This window comes from Pagrus major, chromosome 19 (assembly GCF_040436345.1).
Source record: "Pagrus major chromosome 19, Pma_NU_1.0".
Classification (NCBI taxonomy): Eukaryota; Metazoa; Chordata; class Actinopteri; order Spariformes; family Sparidae; genus Pagrus; species Pagrus major.
In genome coordinates, this window is record NC_133233.1 from 21,482,894 (window position 1) to 21,496,167 (window position 13,274).

At 40.7% G+C, this 13,274-nt stretch overlaps 1 protein-coding gene across 2 annotated transcripts in view; it reads right to left on the reverse strand.

Annotated features, from left to right (window-relative positions):
• oxsr1b (oxidative stress responsive kinase 1b) overlaps positions 1-13,274 on the reverse strand; it is a 42,208-nt gene that overhangs the window by 22,504 nt on the left and 6,430 nt on the right. For both annotated transcript variants that reach the window (XM_073488679.1, XM_073488680.1), the window contains exons 2-3: positions 9,582-9,694; positions 611-719 (exon numbers count right to left, since the gene is read on the reverse strand). In XM_073488679.1, coding sequence (XP_073344780.1) covers positions 611-719; positions 9,582-9,694 — 222 coding nt within the window. The remainder of the gene's footprint in view (positions 1-610; positions 720-9,581; positions 9,695-13,274) is intronic.

The window sequence follows — 13,274 nt, forward strand, 5'->3', positions numbered from 1 at the left end:
TGCAGCTCACACGGGACACAATGAGGATCACGCTGTCACATTCCCTACAATCACAGTTAACATCACTTGCAGTAAGAAGCCCAGCTCTTCCTACTGGCCCATCTCTCATCTCGAGGGGCACCACTAAAAATTCTGGACCCCTCACATATGACTTTAGAGGAGTAATTTGTAAGACATGGCCAGAATTTGAGTTTAAAACGTTCAAAATGGCAAAACGTTATCAAAAGAATGTGAAGAAACAATAGTGTTGACCATAAGTCAAAGATGTCTGTGTACTGTGTTGCAGAGATGTCTACTGAAGTTGGCATGCTGAAAGCTAGCCGCATACTCTAGAGCCACTGGCTCTACGGCTAACTGAACCACGAGCTAGTTAGCTAATTGTAGCTAGCTACAGCCAAGGATAGCTAGCAAACTACTCTGGTGATATGCTGCCCACTGTGTTTCTGGTGCTGCCTTCGAATTCTGGCCATAAAATTACAAGTTACCCCTGCGAGAAATATATATACATTTTAATCACTAGTATGCGCACTGCAACATGAATTCTGCTCATTAAATTCCTTTTTAGAGATTGGATGGATGATGGAAGAAGAAAGCCTTGGAGGACACTTACCACCACTGAGCAGCTTCATGACCAGCCACAGCTCATCCTTTACCACGAACGAGGTGTAGTAAGACACGATGTTGGGGTGGTGGCACTGGCTCATGGCCTGAATCTCTTTCTGTTAGAGGAAAACAAAAAAATGGAGATTGAATCCATTTAATCAGAATTGTATGAGACATTTAGATGATCTAATGACATCCTAGCTCTTGATTTGCAATAAACCTAACAGAGCTGTGGATTAGAAATAAAGTTTTAAATGAGAGTCAGTGTATTCTTATTAATGACTTTCCTCTCAAGAAACAGGCAAACGGCTTTTAGAGCTGTGTGAGATAAACTGTGAAACACACAATACACTTTCCTTATGTTTTCATGCAAGACACACAGCACCCGGCAGCCAACTGTGCTTATTTGGCTTCCACACAAAAGGTATGATAAAAGCCTGATAGAAATAAACTGAACGCACTCACAATAAATGCCTTTGATGCTGCAGCTATTCTTGAAATTTAGTGGGATACTTAAGATCTTAATGACGTCAGTAGTCAGAGGAGAAATAGGTTAGGTCGATATAATGCATATCCATGCAGAAGCAAAAAACAGCCGGTGCTCAGCCCTTTATACAGCTGTAAAGCTCTCTTTTTGTGTGTGAGTGTGTGTGTATTTGGAAAGCAGGAGAGCTGAGGTAATGCTGGCACAGAAGTCTAATCCATCACTTCAGCACCAGTCATGAAGTCATTTGAGGATAGACAAGCTTCCGAAGGAAAAGAAAATCGAGCTGACTTCAGAGTTGGGACCACTGCTTCTGTTTCTGCAATTGAACCAGCTGACAAATGAGTGAACCTGTTACTGGAGCTTCCCGTGACTGCAGAGAATCTCTGTGCTTGTTGCTATAATTACGTATAAACCTGACAAATATCTAACTGAAATGAGAGTCAAGGGTAGGGCTGCAACTAACTATTGTTTCCATTATTGATAACCCTGCAGATTTATGTCATTATGTCAATATTATTTTAAATCATTAGTCAGTTTTGTCTAATCTACAGCCGAAATGATTAGTTGATTTATAGATGAATCATCAAAAGACAATCAGTAACAACTTTGATTAAATGTATAAAATCTAATTTAATTTAAAAAAAAATCAATTATAGTAAGTTTTCTGGACAAAACAAGCAGTTTAAAAGACATCACATTAGGCTTTGGGGGATGTGATGGACTACTACTATTACTGTCACTGTCGATTCATCTGTTGATCATTTTCTTGATTACTCTATTAATTGTTTGGTCTATAAAATGTCTACAAATGGTGAAGACTTTTGATCAGTGTTTCTAAAAACCGAAAATGACATATTGATTTGTCTACAACTCATACAGTTAATTGTCATACAGGACTTAAGAAAACTAGAAATATCCACACATTCAAAAGATTTTAAAAAAAATCTGAGATTTCAACTTCTTTTTACCTAAAACACTCAAAACAAGGCAAATAATTACTTAGTTGACAGTGAATTGATTAATCACCGCAGCTCTGATGACATAAAATGTTATCTTGCAGAATATACTTTACGATAGCTACCTCTAAGGATGGGAGGATGGGAGGGCAATCGTGAATCAGGATAATTGTGAGTCACCTTAAATGAGTGACTGGAAGAAGTCTTCTGGCTCGATAATGTACAGTCCTAGATTAATATCCTGATTTATTTTGAATTGCCACAACGGGGAACCTGCTCATCATGCTCATTGTATCCCCCACAAAAAAAGGTTATTTGGAAGTTCAGAAATACTGTGGATTTCAAACTTTATAATGACAGGGGAGACAAGGTGCCCATCATTTACAGTTGCAATTAAACACATCAATGTCAAATTCAGCTCCATGTGTAGAGTACTGTACAGAGATATCCAGAGTATATGATAATATGTTAGTGATGGACCTAGGGGAGCATTTTTTCCCTCTTTCCCCCCAGTCTCGGTGCTAAGCTATGTTGTGCCAGGCCAGCAGTATCTCTGTATTGGATTCACAGAGGTGAAATCAATATTGACCTTCTCATCCAATTATTTCCACCACAAACGACTATATTTCCCCAAATTTCAGAGTGTTATATAAAGTAGCTATTGATTGTTTAACTATGACAGGTGCAGTAAGAGCCTGTCAACTGAGAAACCTTAACACTCGAGCTGAGATCATTTGTTAAAGGCCTCAATCAATAATCGCTCGTGGGTCAAAAAGTAAGCAATCAAAGCCTGATGTTCCATCAGCATAAATGCTTAGCCGACGCGATGTGCATTAGCGGCTGTAGCTGTGGAGTCATCACTATTGAGCCCGTGGCCTTCAGTGAGTGCCTCAGCCAAGAGAGAGACTAGAGCACTCGACAAAAAGAGGGTTAAACCATTTAAATGAGTCATAACAAGGGCGGATACAGACTGTGTATGAAGCAAAGTCATTAGACTGTGACAGGCGCAGACATGTTGAAATGCACACAGATCCGCAGAGGACAAAAGTAAGAGTGCCAGCGAAAAAGGACCAACAGGTGAGCCCACACGCACTCTAATACCTCTAAACGACAGTCTAATAACTTCCAGTCTGACGAGCCAGACAGCGAGCTCAGTGGGTTGTCTCCCCTATCATTCTTTCTCTGGATACTACAGGCTGAGAGAGAACAATAATGATACAGCCTGCTGGCTGCTACCCTCCAGCCCCCTCCCCTCTGTTCTCAGTACAGTGGAAGAGGCAGGTCACCACAGCTCTGTGGGCCAGGGTAACCCCAGAAAAGAAAAACAATGGGATAACAGGGAGGATATCGTGCTCTGGCAGTTGGCAGGTTTTCCCATCTTTTTCCAGCAGACAATGTGTGAATCAGAGGGACTCTTTGTTGTGGGGATTAGGTCACTGTAAACCTATGCTGCCGCAAATGTTCTCATCACTCCGCACCATTCATATGACTTCTTTCTGTGTGACCTTCAATGAGCACCCTTTCACATTTGAGGAAATCTGCTTAGGAAAATTATTTCTGCAGGACATCTCGGCGCTGACAGGAAAACAAAGATATTCTTAAGTGCCTGATGATGTACGCAAGCGCTGTACAGTCTCTTTGTCAGAGCCATTCATGTAGAGGCACATCAAGCATGCACTTCATGAAACTTATCCTGCATGAAATCTAGCTTCATTTGACTATACATTTTACACTGGCCACTGACACATGGTTAAAACACTTGCTGGTTGGAAGCTCATCCAACCAGACCATGAAACCATTAAGAAAAAAACAATGTCATTTTAGACAATAAATGTTATTGTTAAGCTGTAAAATATCATGTCTTTATCTTTGTCACACGTGTTTAATAACCAGCATTTGAAGGATCATTGCAAAAAAAATGTGTCTTTATGTATAAATTCTGTCTATACAAGAATATCAGTGGATGTATCAATATAATTATTTTTTACTCTCTCAAGCCTACAAAATCCTTCTCTTTTGCCTCTGTGTTTGGCTGTGGGTGTTGCACAATGACCTCATCCTAAAACAGAGCAGTTTTTATTCAAACCATCATCCGACCTGCAGACCACAAGTGACACACCTGTCTGCCGCCACAAACAAAGACACCTGCAGCACAAATGGTTTCACTATCCGGTGATTAGATTTCCCTTTTCATATACAAGATGACATCAGAGGAAACACTTCTGGTTAGCTGTGTAGGACATCATTGTGAAGTGACTTTTAATAAAGACCATCTGTGTTACTTTCATAAGCTGCATACCATTAGCATAGCATATTCTCCCTTTTGCACGAGTTAGCTGTATAGTATCTATCAGAAGGGATTTTTTTAAAATTAAGGTTTAGAAGAAGGGGAAATAAAGTCAGGGGGATACATGCTTTTATATTATTCTATTGTTGGTTTTTAATGATTATTTCATTAAAATCACCCGTAACAATACTGTACATGTGAAAAAGTTGACATATTTTCTCTCCTTTGTTATGAGAAGTTCCATTAAGTACAAGTTTTTGTGGAAAACCACCAGCAGCAGTAGGCCAAAAGTTCAGATCAATAACAACATCAGACCAGCCCTTCCATCCCCTCATCTGTCATTCTCGTCCTAATGGAAATCACATTGGTTTATAGTCTGTAACCTTTGATTCATATTTCCTCAACACGTCAATTCAAATTCCTGTTTTCAGAAAAAAGTGAACTGAGTAAGACAAGGGCGTTCATTGTGACACGAGTGAGGTCACTTTGGTTTATTTAATAAACAAAACTGAAGCTGACCTTTCTGTCTTGTGATAGGGCCTACAAATCTGTGTTGACACTCTGCACAATCCAAGCTAAACACTAAAGCAGGTTAAGCCTCCTCACGCATCCTCCAAGAAACAGACCTCGTTATTTGTCTTTTTCTATATTAGGGCCTGATCTGTGCTGTATTTGGCGTGTCTGCGGACCTTGAAACTGAGCAAAAAATAAATGACCTATTGTCACCGACTGAATACAGTGCTGGGTCACAAACTGGTGCCACAGAATCGCGCCGATGGCAGACGCACAGAGAGGCCACTATAGAGGCAATGTTACGTCACTATCAGTTACTCAGAGCCTAACACACACTCACTATGACCCAATCTCACTGCAGCATGCACACACATACACACAGACAGAAACTATTGAGGAACAGAGACACTGCCGATTGAGGGGAAAATGTGCAAAAATGTGATGTTAATGCTGAGGACACAAATGTACCTCTGAATCATTTCCTACAGCTCCATTCAGACTTCCTGTACTAGAAGTAACTACAGCTAAAATGATGAGCCGAAGACATATGTGTTCGCAGGCAACTATCTGCACACTAAGCTTTGCTGAAAAATATTTTTATACATTTTTTAATCTGACCCTGGAGCTCTGCTGAGTAATTTTTTTTCAGTTAAAAAAATTTGAAATCCTGATTCTAGTTTTTTAAATGTGAGTATTTTTTGGCTTCTTTACTCCTGTGTGACAGTTCACTGAATATCTTTGGCTTGTGGGCAAAACAAGACATTTAAGGGTGTCGTCTTGGGCTTTGGGAAACACCGTTTACATTTTCCACCATTTTCTGATATTTTAAAAACCAGGCAACTAATCGATCAATTGAGAAAACAGTTGACAGATTAATCGACAATGAAAATAATCATAAGTTGCAGCAGCCCTAGAGGTAACTATTTTCACCTCAACACTCTCACCTCAGGTCACTGTTACCTCAAAGTAGCATAAAATTGACTAGTATTTTGTTGTAATCCAGCTATTACCACATAGGAACACCCTATCAGTGTCCATAAATAAGCACCCTCTATAGTTTTAACAATCGTGTAATTATGCAGCGCGCAGCATGTGAATTGTAAACAAACATCCTCCTCATTTGATCTAGCTCAAGTCACTCAAAAGTGCCTGTCCGTCAAACCGCTGTGCCAGGAATAACTACAACATGCCGCCTCATACCGACTCATGACAGATTACTGCTTTTTCTGACATTAAAGAACTTCACAGGTGAGACTAAAGACCTGCGGGCTTCGTTAAAACTTGTGGCATCCTCTTTTAAAGCTTCTTCTTTAGAGGATCAATCTGGGTTCAATTTAATGCTTCCTTAACGTTTAAACGTGTACTCAGCAGGCTGTGGAATTGGGAAAGGGGGGGGCACAGGCAGGAAATCGGACCTCGCTGTATTCCATGTGACCGCCTGCTCCGAGAATCCAGGAGCAATATTCCCCTGATTCATCCTCCAGAAATCACGGGGTGGAGTGGGGTGGGTGAAGGTTCCCTCCTTGGTTTAGTATTGCGAACGAGTAGTGAGAAACCTGGCAGTTATCTCTAGCGATGATCTTCGACGTACACTTATAAGCTTACACAATATTTATTTCCCACAGGTTTCTTTCACAGAGCTTTGGACAAGAATTGGGAGAGAGGACTGGAAAAATCCATCAATCACTCTCCAGGTTTAAGTTGACAACAGCTCGTTTCCCAGGGAAATCGCATGCCTGCTGTAAAGTAACCGACAAATAAAAAAAATAATAATAATTTGACAAACTCTTTGCCATCTCCCAGGCAAGAACATAAGCCACAAACGAGCACCTGATCATCTATATATGCAAGGAGGAGCTCGACACAATCCTTCCACCTCTAGAGCTAAATCATCAGGCGCACGTCATACAGCAAGTGATGTGGAGGCTAGGGATGTCCCGATCAGGTTTTTTTGCCCCCAAGTCCGAGTCCGAGTCCTTTGATTTTGAGGACTTGCCGATACCGAGTCCCGATCCGATACTTTTATAAAACAATAAAAAATGAAGAAGAGAAAAGAAAATTGTGCAGGATGTCCCTTTTATTATATTTTAACACGTGTACTGTTGTAAACTGAGCACATAGGAGGTAGGCAGCTTGAACATTCTTAAGTCAGTACAAAAAAATATTCTTCACATTAGAAGTAGAACAACTACTAGTGCAACATTAGAACTTAGTGCAATCACAGACTCAATAGTCTAGTACAAATATAGCAGCTTAACTTAAAATGCCCACACAACAGACATGATAGCAGAGGGCTGCTTCAGCTTCAAAACAAACAGGCGTGCTCTGCGCGCATGCGGTGTTTCTGCGAGCTGTCTGTCTCTTGCAGAAAGGGCTCTGGCTGTGTGTCATGTGACACACACAGACAAGGTCTGATTCGGTGCGGTGCGGTGGTAGTAAATACTAATTTTATTCGAATTTATGTTTAATCACCAATAGCCAATATATTAAAAACTGATAAAAATAATGACTTTCAATTAGGGCTGAACGATTTTAGGAAAAGATCTAATTGCGATTTTTTTTGGCAGATATTGCGATTTCAATTTGATTCACGATTTCCTTCAAATCAAGCTTTCAGTGCAATATTCACATTGTACAGTAACATTAAAACATTAAATGCTATTACTCTAATGCAAGGATGAAAACTAAAGTTAAAAATTGCTTCCAAATGTATTTATTAACAAGAAGCATGCACGGCTGATGGCTGCAGTTACCCTAACGGCCGCAACGGCCGTCGTGTCACTATTGAGTCTTATTTCTTGATCCTGCCCCAAGTTCCCAAGTTGGCAAAAGATGCTGTAATTGTAGTCTGTTTGCTACAGTGGGCCTGAGTATCATTTTCACCGGACTTTTTCGTTATGCACTCGTCATGCAAATGCCTGTGGTGATTTTTCAATTGCCGGTATAAATTGGTTGTGTTTCCGCTGGATGTTGCAACTTTAGTGCGACAGGTTTTGCACAGTACCTGGTGCACGTCTGCAGGCTCAAACCCGAAATACTCCCAAATGACCAACGTGCTGTTTTTCTTGGGGATTAAATCCCCTAACTCCGCTTCTGGTCCAGCTGGAGCCATTTCAGATAACGTTAAGGAGCAGGTTAATACTGATTGGTTAGCGTGACCTGTCCACGAGTAGGATGCCGCTTCTGATCGGTGAGCTTGGCAGGATGGTAGGGAGACGGCATGTATGTGTAAAATAGTTGACACAACAGATCCTGGGTCAGTCAGGAGCGCTGCAAAAACCGCAGCTTTGGCGATCACATGATCGCGTTGTCTGAAATCGCAATTTCGATCAGAAAACGATCAATCGTTCAGCCCTACTTTCAATATATATATGTATATATATATATCCGATCCCTGATCGGCTCATAACGTCCGAGTCCGGATCGAGTCTGCAATCACGTGATCGGCCCCGATTTCCGATCACGTGATCGGATCGGGACAACTCTAGTGGAGGCTGCGGTGCAAGATTGCATTGAGGGTATAAAGGCACAATGCTGCCGTCAGGAAGATGTCCCACGGTGGTCTAATAGTTTCCTGGCAGTAAGTGGAGTCCTCCTTCAGAGAACAACCACGATAGTGTTTGAAGTGACAGGCATGATTGGGGGAGGGCTCGGAGAAAACGAGTAATGAAAAGCAGAGGTGGAACTAACTCCGTCCATACGCACCGACTGCAAAGACAAAGCTCTGAATGCCATCTCGTGCTGTAAGAGAGCTCCCATTGATTGCACATAAAAAGTAACAAGGTCAGAAGAAAGAAAAGATGTTTCGGCAAATTTGTAATCATGACATTCCAAGAGAACTGCATTTTAGACAGAAAAGCTAATTGTTAAATTAAAAAATGAAAGGGTAGGAGCGCTTCCTGGACTGGTGCTCTGGATAGGGATACATGTAGGCTTGAAAATCACAAGAAAACTTGAAGGCACTCCCTTTTGAACGAATAAAATGCCTGTATTGTAACAGGATGGTCATGTTTCCTTGAAAACAACCACTTCTAAATCATGATGTTACATTTGTTCTGGTCTGTACCAAACAAAAAAAAAGTTTTCTCACACCTGGAGAACAAGATTTAATCGGACAACACGCAACAGTACTTCAATATAATACTGTTTTGTCACACATTTTACCTTCATCAAAAAGTTGCAGCTTCGGCAATTTGGATATTGCACTTGGCCATATTGCGATTTCAGTAACATTGCGACTAACTGTGGAGCCCTAATGAAAAAGGAGGTAAAAAGGAGGTAAAAAGGCCTCCGGGGAAATGAAATGCTGTGTTTTGTCTTTCTGTCTTGGCTGAAGGGGCGTCTGCCTGTCTGTTTGGTTGACAACACCTGGCAGGCTGAGCCTCGGCAGGGGAACAAGAGAAAGTAAGAGAGCATGTTGTTATTGCTACTGAATAGTAAGAACCACAGCAACATCTCACTGGACCAAAGTTATATTTTCAGGAACTTTTACATGCCATTTAAAGTTTTGATGCAACGGCAAATGGAGTGCTTTTTGCTTGTGCATATTTATGTGTTTCCGCTAAAAACATGCCGCTAAAGAGGGACTTGTCGCAGATATTGATTGGCATTTACAGGAGCAGTTTATTGAATACAAAATGAATATACAGCTGATTTTTTCCACCTCCTCTCTGAAGGTAATAATAAATACACAGAGATTACATAGATTTTATAAGCAGTGTTGTGTGTGGCTTACCAGCAGTTCATCCATACTAGTCTGGCACTTCTCTAGGTTGATGCGTTTGATGGCCACCTTCTCCTTGCGTGGTAAACAGTAGGCTGCTTGAACCACTGCTGTGGCCCCACTCCCTAAAACAGACAGGAAAACAACATGTTATCTCATTGATTCTGATTCAATATAATATTAGTCATCTCAGGCAATATGAGGCTCTCAGTGCTTTTGAAGAACCCAACATTGGAAACATTCATCTCGGGTTATATTCACATCCTTAGGCACAGGTTTCTTTCAATTGTTTCCCTGTCTTTTCAACTCAAAGACGCTTAATACACCTAAAAATCCTCAAGTTCAAAGAGGTTAGGTACAGTTCTGCTGTGACAGTTCATCCGATTTCTCTTTGGTACAGCTTAACTGTCTGTTCATCAATTATGAATCAGCTTTCCCAAATCCTGCCTGATGAAGCAAGTCTGATTGGGGTCAGTGACTCTGCTGAATGAGGTGCATCCCCAGGGGGCTTTTGAAGGAGTTTCATGCTAGAGAAGGCCAGCGTTTTATCTACAGTTTAGAAATGCTTTCTCTGGACTGTACATATACCCTTGATATCATTTGCAGATTTTGTTCACTGGTCATTGAAAACTAGCAATCATTCTTTACCAAATACTGTAATCCAGAACACGACAATCACTCTAAAACTAGGATGATTCAAGGATGCAAAGGTTTATTTGTCACATACTGTACATAAGCAATATATGCAGTGAAATTAAATTTGTTCTGCTCCTAAGGTTGTGCTAAAAGAGTGAATCAGCTTCATTTTCCATGCTTTCAAGACTTTTCAGTAAACTGCATGAACCCTCGCAGCAACAGTGGGAGTTTATACCACCACAAGTACTATTTTGATGTGTAAGCAAACCACACATAGATTACAATCTGATTAAAGCTTAAATCCTACAACAGTGGGCTAATCTTTAGTTTGAATCATGTGTGATAGACAAAGCAAAAGCTTGTAAAAATCCACCCCCTGCATCGTGTGAGGTCATTTCACTGCCCCCTCAATGCTCTTATTTGACGCCTTTCACGCACACACACGGTTGTATCCACAAGATCTCCAGGGTATACGTGACGCTGAGTAATGCTGGGAGCGCATTCTCCACTGGCAACAGGCCCTGGTGAGTGAAAGAGTGGGAGGTGAGTCGGTTCGCCCTCCAGTAAGCTTTTCCTAACCTCCCTCATCTTAGCTATGCCCAAATATCAACAAAGTGCTCTTTGTTTGGAGTTTTCATTGAGCCAGAAGTGTACGGAGGTTTAAATAAAGAGGGCTATATTAAAAAAAAAAAAAAGAGTTCACTGATTTTAATTAAAAAGTAAAGCTGTCCCTGAAGACGTGACCGCTTTTTATTTAACCATTTTTTATTCAAGATAATTATAACTTCAGGCTAGAAGAGAGATGCAGAGAATAAAACCCATTCAATATTGCTCCAACTAGAGATGTACCAATGCACTACCAAAGTTTTTCTTGAAAAGTATTATTATTATTGAAATATTCACAGACAGTCTGAAAGCTTTATGCTTCTCAGACTCTGTTATATTTAAGGCGTGCTGCAGGCTTTGGATTTGGGATATGTCTTTATTGTTTTGACTGGTATAGTGGTTTATGCAGAAATGAATAAAGTCCTTATCAACAGATGTCTCTGTTGGTGCATTACATGAAGTCTTTGAGCTACATGATGGCGTCCTCCAACCATTGTAGGGTGCTATAAGACTGTGACATTTAAGTTCCTGTTTGAATATTACTGTGTGCTAATAAAGTTTGAAAAATGGGGAAAAGCTAATATCACAGAAGACATTTACTGTTGGATTTATCATTGGACTTTATTTGGTCCTTATTTTACAAAATCTCCAAAAAGACACTGCAGTTCAAGGCTATTCAGAGATAAGAGGTTTCTTTGTAATTGCCTATTGAGACAATAAGGCCGGGCAATATGTTGATATATACATCATTATTGTGACATGAGACTATAAATCGTCCCAGATTTTGCATGCCATTATATTGTGATATGGCAAGAGTGTCTTTAAAGGCTGCGTTACGGTAAAGTTCTGTAATTTCCTAAAATGATCAGGCTGTTCAGCTTGTTCTCATACTTGCCTTCACCCACTTAGGCTTTATATCCACATTACTGATGATTATTCATCAAATAATCTCATGGTGTTTGTGAAAGTACCCAGTCATCCCTACAATATTGTTGCAATATTCACATTAAGTTATTTGGTCAAAAATATAAAGACAAAGTTTCTCATTATTATTTTAAGGTCCAGCTCTACACAACAGCTGAAAAAACAAACACCCAAAACAAACTCTTAGTTTTTAAGTTAATCCAATAAAATGGCAATTTCCTTGTAATTTCCTATAATTGACAAACAGTGGTGGCCACCTCACCCATCATGAATACACTGTGTGTGCCATCTATTGACTGGCAACCTCTGATAATGCGTAGCTGGCCTTGCTCAACTCTCCAGCATCCAACTAATCACAGACCACTCCGTCATTGCTCAAAACGTAGCGGCTGACCAGCTCTTTAAATATATCCCCGAGCCCTCTCCCAACACCACCACGGCCAGCAGCAGCAATACCAAACAAACCTCTGGAGGCTGGCCAGTGACGGGGAGCTCGGCCCTTTGCTGGCCCACAGGGAGCCCAGTTGCCCTGTACACATCGGAGTGTAAATTCTCCAGGCAAACAAACAGCCAGTCGTCAGGGGTGGCTGGACAAGCTGGAGAGTATGTGTGCTTGGGGGAGACTGTTGAGTTTGAAGCAGGCAAGGTTCTGCAAGTCATTAAGGAAGAAGAAGAAGAAGATCAATCTACCAGCAAGTTGAGACCTTGAGTTAATATAGACCTGATGCTCTTGCAAGCTTAGCACAAGCTTATTCTGCAAAGGGTAGTCATGTCTCTACTATTTGTATCTACTTACATGATTATTCAATATTTCACAGGACCTTTGAGGTTCTAGCCAAACCTGCAAAATGAGTAATTATACCGTGACGCAAAGCATTACAGTCATCATCAGTACCGGTAATCAGCAGCAGGTTTCCACTAAAAATGGAGACCTTAATATGAGGCATTAAATACAGACACAAGTCACAAAAACATCTGATCTTATCAAATGAGCCACCCAACGTCAAATCTCTGTCATCCTCACTGACAACATCGTCGCCGCCCTCTCTTTCAGAATGAGAGGAAAGCGTACAAAAGAGCCATCCTCACAAAGCCAAGCACTGCAGCAGCATCAGGGCTTTGAAAAAGTCAGGCCAACATCTAATCTGCTAAACAGTCTGGCACAGACATAAAGGCTGCATATCAAGCAGGGGGTGTTTTTCCCCTTTTGTAAATTAATTAATGAATGGATGAACAGAACAAGAGAAAAGAGTCAGCTCTTTATAAATACAAATCAAACTTTTGAGCTCTCCGGTCTGTATTTTCTATTTCCAAACGCTCAACAACAACAACACCACTGAGCGTGTTCTGGAAGTGGACGGCTAAATCAAATCTATATATTAAGTTACCACATTAGGCGAAATCAAATGAAGATGATCCGACTGTCAGCTGAAAATGCGGCGTGTTGACGTGGCTGAAGGATACACAGCTGTTTTGGCTTGTTGATTTCCATTTGTGTTGCCATGTTTGATTTTTTTTTTTTTACATTTTGTTCCCATT